Source organism: Melanerpes formicivorus, unplaced genomic scaffold (assembly GCF_026170545.1).
Source record: "Melanerpes formicivorus ecotype bairdi unplaced genomic scaffold, bMelFor1.0.p_v2 SCAF_13, whole genome shotgun sequence".
Taxonomy (NCBI): domain Eukaryota; kingdom Metazoa; phylum Chordata; class Aves; order Piciformes; family Picidae; genus Melanerpes; species Melanerpes formicivorus.
The window spans coordinates 12,310,527-12,324,283 of record NW_027142365.1 but is presented as its reverse complement, the minus strand read 5'-3'; the positions used below and the strand labels follow the sequence as shown (position 1 = coordinate 12,324,283).

General features: G+C 42.1%; 1 protein-coding gene across 2 annotated transcripts in view; it reads right to left on the bottom strand.

Annotated features, from left to right (window-relative positions):
• The window catches only part of SVIL (supervillin), a 107,920-nt gene extending 99,872 nt beyond the window's left edge, over positions 1–8,048 (bottom strand). The window contains exon 1 of one of the 2 annotated variants that reach the window (XM_068146193.1): positions 8,033–8,048. Coding sequence is in view for 1 of the 2 variants with exons in the window: in XM_068146183.1 (XP_068002284.1) it covers positions 5,128–5,149 (22 nt within the window). In the remaining variant the exon portion in view is untranslated. Of the gene's footprint in view, positions 1–5,127; positions 5,192–8,032 lie in introns of those variants that run through there. The other variant, XM_068146183.1, reaches the window with a different exon arrangement.
• Between the last annotated feature and the right edge of the window lie 5,709 nt (positions 8,049–13,757).

Here is a 13,757-nt window from a genome sequence, read left to right as displayed (position 1 = left end):
CTGCCTGCCCTCACTACTCTTGTCCCATAGAAACTATCAAGTCTAAGGAATTGAGCAAAGAAGCACCAATAACAAAGCCACAGCCCTTCTGATTTAAGCTCCTAGAAAGCTCAACTCCTCCTTACCACTGGATTTGTTTACCAAGAGTGTAGTTTACCAACAGAATCAGCATAAAGCAGCACTGGAAGCAGTAAAATTAAATCCTAACTTGACTAGCTAATCCTCCAGAGACAGCAGGCAAGAAAGTTTACCTGTTTCAACAAGTTTAGGCATCTGCTGCACAAAGAGGAGCTGATATTGTTACTCCTCATCAATCAAAATGTTTCCTGCATTACATTCTTAGTGCATTTGAGCCTCAAACTCAAGAGCTCTAACAGTCTCTTCCTGCTCTTGTGCAGACTCTGGGGTACCTAACTTCCATTTCTGATGCGTTTATGGTCTCTTTTAAGGCTTCCAAGGCACTGACATCTAACAGATTTATAAGAGCACAACATAGGCATGCTAAGATGGTGGAGCAATTTCTGTCAAGTTGACTTTTAAAATGCAAGTAGCAAAGAAAAAAATATTCTGATCATAGGAAAAAAAGGATACCTATTAAAATTTTACTGATGAGGGTGCAAAACCATTTTGATGTCAGGTATCAAACTGAAGTACACATCTGCTAATCCAAGACAGCATTTAACAGGCTGTCCAAAGGAAGATATTGATCAGGCAGTCTTTTCTTAATCCTCACTGCCTCTACAAATATAAGGATTCAATCTCCTATAAAATAGGACAATAAAGGTGAGTATTTAAATCTGTATCTACCAAGGTCTGTGTGAGCAAACTTAAATATATAGGGGGGGGGGGTTATTCCAGCAAAATATTCCTCTTCCTAAACTGATGCAGTAGCTTTTAAACAGTAACTCTCCAGATGGTTTCTGTCTTCTGGTATACTCTAGGTTAAAACACAAGGTATACATAATTCAGAATAAAAATTCTAGATCCATTTGACAAAAGAACAAAATACAGATTTGTAAGCCAAAGAAAAAGGAAGGTGGCCTTAAACTGCTAGTTCCTGAAAGGGAAACTGAAAGCCTGAAAACTTATTTATTTGGCAAGGACTCTATTCTTGTATTTCTGGAGATTAGAGTATAACACTAGAAATATCCTTGAAGTAAGAAACCTCCTCTTCCCACCCTCCAGCCCCTTGTGCTCCCCTCTAAAAGCTGATACTGCTGCAGGAAAAGAAGGTAGAGAAGTGCCAGTAACTTTCACCTGTGGTGGGCTGGTAATGTTTAAAAAGAAGAGAATGGAACGTTGGAGAAAGCTTTCTTCAGAACAGCCCAAGTCTCAAAACACAACAAGAATTATCCAGTGCAACTGTATTCACATCTGCTTACAGAACTGCTCCAACACAAGAGAAAAATCAGTACTAACAAGTAGTGTTTGTATAGACGTGTTCTTAGAGCTGCTCGTAGCACTGTGACTAAGGTTAACTCATTTAAGCAGAAAAAGAACAGACTGACACCTCTCACACAAACCAACCAGCAACAGCACTTTCCATTCATAGCAGAATGAACTCATCCCCCAAGCAAAACCACAAGAATAAAATCACAAAACGCCTTAAGGAAGGCTGAATGACTGGCATGCACAGGCTGGAATAAATCCACTCCTATTTCAACCTGACAAAGCTGCAAGTATTTTCAAGCAACTGTTTTGAGCAACTGTGTGCAAGCTCTCCGAATGAGGGGCTACTTACTTCAGAATCCCGTTAAAAATCCACTTGTCTGCCTTACACAAGGGAGAAGAGAATGAAGGTACAGATGCAGCAGAAGGGGTCAAAGTCTTCTCAGAGTAGTTACTGATAACGTGTGTAGCTCTCTCTAACCAGGAACTTCATCATTCTTGGTTTAGAGAAGTTTCTTACCCCAGCTACAATTCCTTTCCAAAGCACCTAACACTCACTCGCTAAGTGAACAGAAAACTGACTTCACAAAAGTTACCAAATATCAACATGCAAGGCTGGCAAGTACATGTGCAGTCAAGATGATTCAGATAAGTCTGATAAATTTAGAACAGAGCTTTCCTAAAAGCATGCGTTCACCAAATGCAGTAAATATGCAGGAGCTATATCCAAGTGCTGATTCCAAACATTAGAGAGAAAAATTTAACAGAGAAAATCTCCTTGTAAGAGTTCGCTGCCATCTGAAGTCCTCAACAATGTTATTCCTTGAGCTGCATTTAGTGTTTCCATCCATGACTGGATTTATCCACATAAAAAGCTATAGGCTCTGCAACCTCAGAGGACTAAGCCAAATGCAGTGTGGCAACTTCACATAGGACCAACCTTTTATGGTTGGAACAGTAGAGCTTCGATACAGCTAATCTACCATAAATAGCTCTTGAAACTCAGAAGGATCAAATCAGCTGTTGCAACAGTCCCAGCCTGTAGCTGCTTCAAATCCAATTATACTGTCAGCCTCTAGCTTGCAGCCCTCCTTCTTACTTCCCCCAAAACTTTTTTTGTCCTGCTCCTGTGAGAAATAAAAAGCTGCAAAGACAAATGCAGCAAAACAAAATGCAGGTAATAAACATCTGACACGATGGAGAAGCATTCTCACAGCTCTCTTCAGGAGCAGAAGTTCTGTTGAAAAAGCAGCTTAAGAAACAAAAATCAAGTTATCAGCCCTGACCTGTAATGCAAACATACAATTTGAAGTAAGTGAAGTTGCAAGAACACAAAGTGCAGCTTTAGAGGGCAGGCAAAACCAAGCAGATAAACTATCTGTGTCCCAGATTAAGGCACAAGGCACCAAATTGCTTGCATATTTTTTCCTGTAAATACACTGGAGAAGTACTAGAACTGAGTTATAAATCCTTGTATTACAATGTTTCCTTCCAGCTAGTTAGAATCATTCCTCAGAAGGGGAAAAAAAACACCTTAAAATAAAATAGAAAGATGAAAACTATACTTTAGGAACTGGGAGCTTCCAAAATGTGTTTACTAATGGTGCAAATCAGTGCAACTCTGAAAACTACCAGCAGTACTGCTACAGCACAGCAGTTGCTGAGGAAATTAGTGGAAAAAGGTCATAGAATGTCTTGGGTTGGAAAAGATCTTAGAGATCATCTACTCCAACCTCCCTGCCAGCAGCAGAGACACCTCTCAGCCAGACTTGTCTGCTCAAGGCCTCGTCCAATCTGGCCTTGAGCATCCTCAGGGAGGAGGCAGCCACAACCTCCCTTGGCAGCCCATTCTGAGTCTCATCACCTTCACACTGAAGAACTTCTTCCTACTCTCCCTCTGCTTCAAAACTTTCCCTCTTCGATCCTGTGACACAGAAGTGAGCAGCATTATCTTTATGGTTCAGCTCTCAGTACCAAGAAGCCACAAAATGCAAGTAGGTAAAGCATACGAAAATCATAGATTGATTCTATTTTTTTAAACCATCTATTACTAAAGGTAGACTTTCCAAAACAAAGAGATAAATTATGTCACTGCAGGAGCTCTGGTACTTCAAAGAGGAACAGTGTCCAGTGTGCAAAGCCTGGACCTGTATCTCCCACAAGCAGGTAAACCCAGAATATTGGCAGGGCATCCTCCTATGATTGTGGCCATGACACCTACCGTGACATCCAGGCACCACTCCTGATTGTCCCAGTGGCAAGAGAAAGAGATTGCCAATTCCTGGTATTCAAATTGCTTTAAGAAGGGCCCAAAACTGGGCTCCTCTAGAAATAACTCTAGAGAAAGCATCAAAACACAAAACTCATCCTTGTGGAAAATTGCCAGCCATATGCCATTCTGCTCTCTCCTCTCTGAGCCTGCATTACATTTTATCATCTCCGTTAACAGGCCTGGGTCTGAACTGATTTGCCAAGCATGTAACATATACTGAACACAAAAAGAGGTACTGCTTTCAATCTTGCCTACACAGACGATGACAAAACATCTTTAACCAAGTGTGGGGTGGGTGAAACAAAGTGGTTTGCTATCTCCTCTGAATTGTGCATGAAGGAAACAGCTGGGTCACCTTCTGGAAGTCTCAGAGAAGTCAGAAGAGCTGGAAGAAGCCACAGAGAGTTTTCCCTTTAGGCTCTAGCAAATGCCTAAGCAAATCAATTCAGTTGCAGAGGGGACAGCGAGCTATTCATTAGCATGGAATAAACTGAGCATGTGACATGGAGATAAAACAGACCAGCAAGATCTGCCTGAGTAAGTTTATCACTTTGAACATGGCTTGTAGAACTTGTCATATTATGTTTCTGCACTGAGGTGAAAAAAAAAAAAGTAGCTGAACCAACTGCTAACAGAAGTTCAACAGAGCTCTTAAAAATGCAGCAGGCATGCTTGCAACTGGTAAGAGAGAGCGCAGCCATGCTCATGCTGCCAGAACACCACCATTGGTGCTTTATGCCCTACCCATAGCCATGTAAAAATCTGAGGTCTTTTTATTGCTGTGGAATTTGAAGGATGCAAGTTATGACATGGAAACACACCCCCTCTCAAGAAGCAGGACTGGGGCTGCTTGTTTCTTTTATAGAAACCACTCTGCATCTGACTGTTTGCATTTGTTCTCCCCAGCACAGAGGGAAATATGTTAAAGATTTCACATTCACAACCACTTTTAAAACGTAACATTTCTCCCTGTGCACTTTTCACACAGACCTCCTTGGCTCTGAACCCACCAAGAGAGCTGACTACCACAGAAATGCAGCAGATTCTCCCTCTGTACAAAATTTCTGGACACAGAGTAAAGGAACCACAGCCAATACACAAGTTCCCTGCTAGCTCTTTACAAAAACCATTAAGGATCTAGCAGGCACCTTCCAGAGACTATCACCTCTACTATCAAAGAGTGACACATCGAGCACTTCTCAGACCACAGCTTCTGTTGTTGAGACAGAAGTACAAATTAACAGGCACACTTATGACACCAAGGTCTTGGCATTGCAACATGGGACATGGGTTTCAAAGAGTAACAGTCAAGAAATAACAGCAGGGTACCACAAGGTAAAGTGCACTCCAGTCTGGAGTAAGCCTGCATCCATTTAGCAATTCAATTTCCCAGTTTACAGCTGGGGAGAGGGGGAGGAGGGACTACCCAGACAAACAAACAAACTCAAATCTAGTAAGTGGCTTACCAGCATCCATTGTCAGAATCATGGCCCCACTTCTGTGTCCCAGGAAGCAGGAAGCCTTACCCAGCCAGTGTATGCGAATGACTCAGGAGGACAGCATGGCTTTGTTTCAGCTTATATCTCCCAGCTCATTCACCCCTCCTCCCTCTCCCAGGATAAAAGTGTTGCCTGTGCCTGGCCACCCCTATTGGCTCAGCTAGGGAGTCACACTCATTTAGCATATTCAAGTTTCTGTGAGAGCCTAAAATTACTCACAGAGGATTTTTTTTATTTATCTTTAAAAAAAACCCTAACAAACAAACCAACCCACCACAAACAAAGCAACAATAAACCCCAAAGCACGCTCTTTTTGTCTTTCTGGGAGATCAAACTGTTCATCCTTTCACCAAGACACATTACAGCTGGTGTTACTGCCACAGGGGCAAACAACTCCCCGGTGCTCAATGAATGAGAAGGTAGCAAGTCAGGGAGGGCAGCCCCACAGCCTTCAGTAATCCCCAGTCTGGCTGCACTGTCTGTCTGTGGGAATAAGCCTACATGTTTGTGTCAAAGTCTGTGCCCTTCAACCAGGCAAAATACAGACCACCAAAACTGATTGCCAGGTAGGATTTGCTCTTCCACTTTATTCTTAAATAGGCAGAACAATAAAAGACTGCTGTCTTACTGAAGACATACATCTGGACTCTACAGGTTGAACTCTGCAGTGAGGGGGGAAAAAAAAGCCATTCTTAACCTAAAGGTAATAATTGGTGTCATCTAGGGGCTGCCTGAAAAAAAATACAAGAAGCTGTTACAATCTATTTGTGAACCCCCACTCCAGTGAGGTAAAAGTGATTAAAAAAAGGAAATTTACCACAATATAAATGAAAAATCTGACCAAGAGGTATCACAACCCTTTGTCAACTTTGATCAACCATAGGACAGCCTAACAAAGTGTATTTAGAAGCAGAGAAAGTGGAGAGGAAGAGGAATTTGTTTCTGTACTGAAAAAAAAATCCTGAAGAACTTGCAGTGAGTTTCTGTACCTCACAGCATGAGTTGCCAACAGACTTGATGCATATACTTGGGGATTCAGCAGGCACAGTGAATGAAGCCCTGGTGCTCCCTGTCTCAGATAAGAACTACCTTTTCTAAATAAAGCACAGACATATTAGGCTACTGTCTCACCATGTTAGTCACTGCTAGATAACCTAAGATTCATAACTCTGAGATACAACCACAAGTGTATTTTGGAAGTGTTGCTTGTGGTTGTTGAAATAAACAGAGTGCTTCCCTCTCCTTCCTCCTTCTGTTTTTAGAAGAGGTGTCAGTTGCAAGGCTCAAACACTGAGATTTGTAGAGTCACTAATGGAAGTTAGAATCCACAACTCAAAGAAATTAGCAATTGGCAAAAGCTTTACTTAGCACTTCTCAGATTTCTTGACCTCTCACTTTGCACAGCATCCCACCAACAGCAGAGTCATTACAATTTGGTGGCAACAAAACATTCCTTAAGATGAAAATTTCTGACATTAGGTAGGTTACTGTAATAAAAACTTCGAAAAGAGGCGCCAGTAATTGAGAACCTAAAAACAATCAACCCACCCACCCCCAAACATAGAAATTAGGAAGAAATTAGAATTAACCAGGTTGGAAAAGACCTTTGAGATCATCAAGTCAAACCTATCACCCACCACCATCTAATCAACTAAACCATGTCACCAAGCACCCCATCCAGTCTCTTCCTAAACACCTCCAGTGATGGTGACTCCACCACCTCCCTGGGCAGCCCATTCCAATGGCAAATCACTCTGTGAAGAACTTCTTCCTAACATCCAGCCTAAACCTCCTCTGGTGCACCTTGAGACTGTGTCCTCTTGTTCTGTTGGTGGTTGCCTGGGAGAAGAGACCAACCCCCACCTGGCTACAACCTCCCTTCAGGTAGTTGTAGATGGCAATAAGGTAGACAGTCTGCCTAATAGCCTTAATGCTGAAAGAAGCAGTCAGTGCAAGAAAGGATGTCAGACTGCATGGATTAGTAGCTTCATTCAGGGTTTACAACTCTAATATAGCCAGGATGCTAAGGACATTCAGCAATAGTGCAGGCCACACACATGTTAAGCTTCTGGGAGTGACACTGGGAATAACTTCCTTTCTTATTAGTTAGGAATTTGAAGAGAGATGCAGCAGTAAGGGAGATGCACTGTTCCTATCTCACCTTTTTTTCACCAGGTAAGATCCTTACTTAAACTCCCAATGTTGTAAAGAAAGCAAAACAAAAACAAACTAACAAATTAATGACTATAAAAATCCAAAGTTTTGAGTATGCCTTCAAGCAGTGCAGTCCCAAAGCCTGAGAGGAACTGCATGGAGAAAATAACAAACAAAACCCCAAGTCTTACCAACATGGTAAGGAGGTGAAGAGCTGGTACACTTCTGAGCACAACTGAGGACTTCTACACAAGACACCAGGCCAATTCCAACACTAACACTTCTATTCTCAGGTAAAGGGAGCATGACTTGACAAACAACAGAGGTACAGCACAGCAGGTACTATGCCAAGCCCATTTTCACAGAAGCATTATCATGGCATATGCATTATTGTAAGAGCAAACCACTTTCAATACATTAAGGTGACATTCCCTGCAAGCTTGGCTTTTGCAAGAAGTCTGGTACTACAGTTCTGGAGCAGTAAAGCACAAAAGTTCAAGCAAATTAATTTCTGGGTCAGCAAGAAATTCCACTTTTGAGAAGGTCCTAAAGGCTACTCCAGGGTCTTAACTGTTATATCCCTGTGTTTTACTACACCTAAAGCAGAATCTGTGTGCCTCCTACTATAAGTTTTTGGCACAAACAACCACAGAAGAAAAACACCAACCACCCATAGTATATAGTGCACATCTGCATCCATTTTTCAGCACAGGCTCACCTTTAAATCCCAACCATCCAGGCCTGACCCTCTAGGTAGATCTGCATCACTATGTCCAAGTGGCTCACAATCCAAAAGCCAGTCTTCTTCCTACAAGAAATAAAACAGTGTGAGTAAGAAGCATGAGTGCACATCCTAAGGTATAAAAACAAGCTGAGAACTACCAGGCAGTTGCACAAAGGCAATGACCTGATTGAATACAGGGAGTGGAGTAGTTTACTGTGCTATGTTGTTCATTCATACAGACAAGACCTTCTCAGCAAGCAGCAGCACTTTTCAAAGCCCAGCTACTCATGGCTATATTGGCAGAAAAGAGAGGTCTTACAAGTTTGCTAGGAACCCCAAGGAACTAGAGCCTTCAGTTACTACAGTCTGAGCCTCTAACGTGAGACTTTCTTGAACTACCAAGCCTTCCTTAACCACCTCACAAAAAGTAGTCTGTATTACTTTTTATAAGGTCAAGCAGCACTAAAGACAACAAAATAGCAGTGACAAAAGACCTACTACCCTGCAAATCGTTAATTTGAAACATCAGTGGATAGAATAGAATTAACCAGCTTGGAAAAGACCTTTGAGATCATCAAGTCCAACCTATCACCCAACACCATCTAATCAACTAAACCATGGCACCAAGTACCTCATCCAGTCTCCTCTTAAACACTTCCAGTGATGGTGACTCCACCATCTCCCTGGGCAGCTCATTTCAATGGCCACTCTTTCTGTGAAGAATTTCTTCCTAGCATCCAGACTAAACCTCCCCTGGTGCAGCTTGAGACTGTGTCCTCTTGTTCTGTTGGTGGTTGCCTGGGAGAAGAGCCAGCTCTCTTCCTAGAGCCACAATAATCAGGAAATAGGAATTGAGACCTCTCCCAGTGGAAAGCAATTGACCTAATCAAGCAAGTCCAGCTCTGTGGACAAAACCTTTCTTTTGGCCTGAGTTTTGATCCCAAATCTGGAACAGAGCTGCTGGAACAGAGCTGCTTTTATTTTCCTCTTCAGCCAACAGAAAACATCTCTGGCTCTCCCTAAAGCTAACTGCTTTCCTACCAGGTGGCTTATCCCATGTGGAGATTCACAATGATACATTATCCAAGTTGTTTCAAACTAGCTGAATTATCCCAACACCACCTTGTCCTTAAGGATGCCAATCCCTGAACTAATAAAACCCAATAATAATTGACTGCTCTGTGCTTGTTGCTCTATTCTGTACTACAAATGCAGTTATTTCTTTCCACTGAGCAGTGAAGACTTCTCCAGTGCAGATCTGACCTCCATAAAACAGTTTGTGCAGCCTCCTGTAAAACAGCTAGAAACTAAACCAACATTTTCACTCTTGAAGGGGTGAGGTTCAGCTAACCTGCATACATTTTTAGGTGTCAATATACTGCTTTAGTTAAATACACTGCTTTCACTTTCACAGCTGCTGTATTAAACCTATTAAACTCCACACCCCCACTCCCCCTTTTTTTTTAACCTATTAAGAGGCACAAAACGAAGTCATGATATCCTACATGATCATAGCAACAACTGTTAAGAGCAGTCAGGTCACTGCTCTGCTTCCACTGCAGCTGCTGAACATGTCAGACACTAATAACAGCATCTAGAGAAGAGGTCAAAACAAAAATAATTCATTGAAAAGCCAGACGGCCAGGTACAGCAGCAATTTTGCCCCAGGTGGGAAAAAACATCTGGGTTTAGAAGACATTCAAACCTTCAAACAAAGACTACCTTACAATCCATCAGTTCAGTGTTCTCCCTGATGCTCTGCAACTGCTCCCACATTTTAACTAAGCCAGTTTTTATGGTCTACCCACGTTTATCTTTGTATTTCAGCTAGGAGCTACCCTAAAGTTCCCAGAATACACTAAGCCTCGTGTTATTGTTTTCCCATTTCCAACTTTCATTCACCTCAAATAAGAATCCCTTCAATTAAAAAGGGTTAAGAAGTGGGGACTCACTTCAGCCTGGTAGGAAAGTTGAAGAAAATAAAGGTGGTCAGCAAGGGTAGTTGAAGGAAAAATGAACTAGTCTCTTCATCCTTACCTAATGCTCAGTTTCTGAATTCTTTCTTGCCAAGCTGTAGGGCTGCCTGATTACTTTCACTATTGCTACCTTCTTCCTCTTTACATATCAGCTGCTTCCAAAGACAGAAAAAGAAGGACTTGAAATCCAGTTACAGTTTTAGGCAAGTACTTTGGAGGCTGGAAGAAATGACATTTGCAATGCAGAGCATACATTAAACCTGGTGCACAGTGCCATGACCCCACTAGCACATCTTACTCCTTTTTTTTTGGCAAGGGCTACATTTGCGCCTTGGAGGGAGAAAGCGAAGACCACAGCGCTGCGGTTTTGGAGGTCTGTCAAAGTCTATCTTTTTAAAGCAACTTTGAACATCCTGTGTGAGTTGAACCATCCTGGTGGGGCTTTTTGTCTTTTCCATTCACCTATGTCATTACATTCTACACATCCTTGTTAGCATCAGAAATCTCACAAGAAGCTTTGGCAAGAACAGATGATGAGGCAGACACAAAGGCTGACAAATAGAGAGCACCTATTAGGAAACATTTGAGACTGAAATCACAATGCAAGAGCTGGCAATTGTATTTCAACCTTCCAAAGCTTGACCTTGGCTGTGATTTTTCACACTCTTTCTCCAGTTCAGCTAAGAATTGCCTGGCAAGCTACTTGAACCCTGTATCTGATAACACTCGCACTTTGAGAGTTTAGCACAAAAGCAGGAAAAGCCAATCCAAAGATTAGGTTTTGTCTTTTCCATGGGCTCTGCTTTATTATACAAGAGAGATCCTGGAATCAGTCAGTACATCATGAAGGAAAGACCAGGCATCAAAATATCATTTGGATACTGGGCAACTGGATAATCATTTTTGCTTAGCCACAAAGATCCATAGTTTTTAATCCAGGAGGATAATCATACAATCATGAAATGGTTTGGGCTGGAAGGGACCTCCAAAAGTCATCTAGTCCAACCCCCCTGCAGTGAGCAGAGACATCCTTCACTAGATCAGGTTGCTCAGAGACTTGTCAAGCATAACCTTGACTATCTCCAGGGATGGGTCCTCAACTACCTCCCTAATCAATCTCTTACAGTGTTCCGCCACTCTCATGGTACAGAACTTGTTCCTAACATCCAGTCTAAATGTCCTCTTCTCTAATTTCAAACCATTATCCCTTGTCTTATCACTACAGGCCTTTGGAAATAGTCCCTCTGCAGCTTCTTGTAGTCCCTGCCAGGTACTGGAAGGCTGCTGTTAGGTCTCTTCAGAGCCTTCTCGTCTTCAGGCTGAACAACTCCAGCTCCTTCAGCCTGTCCCTAGAGCAGAGATGCTCCAGCCCCCTGGCCATTTTTGTGGCCCTCCTCTGGACCTGCTCCATCTGGTCCATGTCCTTCCTATGTTGAGGGCTCCAGAGCTGGAATAATAAATACAATAATAAACTTTTAAAATAAATATTTCTTTATTTATTAAGGAAAAGCTTCTTCTGGATACAGATAATATCAATATTTAGACTAACTTAACACCTGACAGTTGAACCAGGAAAGACTGTCACTATGTGCAAATCAGACAGAATTACCAGTGACCCATCAGGTTATTCACTAGACTGGCTACAGGACAGCTACAACAGCTTCTCTTCTTTAAGATAAGCCCCAGAGTTCTGGAGCTTTATGTGCAGAGTGGACTTTGAAGAATTGCATTGATACAAATTTGATTTGCATCTCCCCAGCATCAAAAGGACAGGAAAAGGAAAGAAATTTTTAGGAAGCTTTAGTTGTTGCTTAATGACTTACATCACAGCAGCTCTCCAAACCCCCATCTTCCAAACTCAAGCTCAGTGATGCCTGACACCACAAACCTTTAAGATGTTCTGATTATGACCCATTCTGCAAAGTCTTGGAACATCCTCTTACAGAGAATAAAAAAAAATGCAGCCTGCAAAATCCAGGGAAGATGTAGAGGGGCACAAAAACTTTCCTGCAAAGCCAGGCATCCTCACAGACTTCAATTCAACCAGAATCTAACACCTTCACACTATCTCAGCTGAGGTGTTACCTTTCTTAATGCTCCAGAGGCATGTAACAAAACATACTGGGCGGCAGCCAAGCACAAAGGAGATTTTCAGACTGCTGGTTATGTTTTTAGCATCCTCTTCCCTTTCCACTCCACCAAAAAGAAAGGCCACAAAGACCTTCATTGGTCCAGGTCTCTCTTAAACACTAAGCAAATCATTTAAGAACAGTAAAATTCAGCTCTATGCCTGCAGCTTTATACTCTCTATACATGTGGTAGTCTGTAAACTCTTAAAATCCTGTGTCCTTGTTCTTCTTGTTTTCCAGGTGCTTCAGAAGAACCCTAGACAAGAGTAATACGATGTAGGCACTTTTGGGTTTAGCCAGTTCTCTTGGAAAAACTCTCAAGAGTTCAAATCCACCCTGTTGTTACTACTTCTTATTCCACCACCTTACTTACACTGTCATCTGTGATAATCTGCTCCAGTCAGCAGGTCTCTCTCCAGTGCATCTCTCTCCCTTCTGACCTCACATAGCACTGTCATAGCTTGACCATCTGTTCTAGTCCCTCTGCCCAAGGATTTATTTTATTGTTTCTGGGAAACAATCTGCTGTTGCACATTCCAGATGTTTAGAGAAATTACTTTTCTGGAGAACTGAAGACAACCTGCTGAGAAGGTAGAATCATGCCTGAATAAGGTTCCCTCAAAAGTGGAGTCATTCACCTGGAAGTCATTGTCTCAGTGCCCAGGAAGTTGCTAGGTACACTAAGAATAAGAGATGCCTGTGCAACTCTCCTTCTGTGCTCTTAACAAGTACAGTGCCCAAGTTAAGGGTGACTCCTATAAACAGTATGGCATATAAGAATATACCTGAACCAAAAAGCCATGTTATTGCAGTGCAAGATGAATGCTTGAGGTGCTAGTTGGAACAACTGAGTGTGCATGTTATATTCATGCTTACCACATTAAAGTGCTGTATTTGGTACGTGCCAAATACTCCCTAAGCAAGGAGAATTCAAAGCAGGAAGCTCAGAAAAGCCCTTTAGCCAAGAAAGTCATAAGACATGTTAATGTGAAGTTTTTTCCACAGTAGTAGGCGACAGATTCTCTTAGAATCTGGTTTCAAATTTGATGAAATAGGATTCTGCAAGAAACTCTACACCAGCTCACAGAAGCTCCCATCATACACTGACCTCTAGTGTAATAAAGACTCAAGGCATGAGAAGTCTCTTCAAAGCCTTAGAAAAATTGTTTTCCCAGCCCTGTGAAGGATATTTTCATGCAATAAAACAGACTGAAGTGAGAAAGGCCTCAAAGGATTACTCTCAATTGTGTAGCAAAACTGCAGCACAGGTAAAAGAAGCTACATAAATTGTTTGAAGGATGTGGAGCTACTGCTGTGCTTGCAGACATTCACATCAAAGCTGCACTGAACTACTTTGAACACCAGTTTAACTTCACACCTAAGTATTCTGGACAAACTGTTTCCTAACTACAGTTTTAGAAAGCTCAGTTGAAAACCATTTCAAATAGAAACATTAGGCTTAGGTAAGTCCAGTACCAGAGAGATCACAATTCGATCAGCTCAGGTTCTCTGTCAGATTTCTGGACGATGTGTGGACAGAGCTGCTGACTCAGACATGAATACTGTAGGCAGCACTCAAGGCAAGAAGCCTGCTGGAAATGGGACACAAAAATG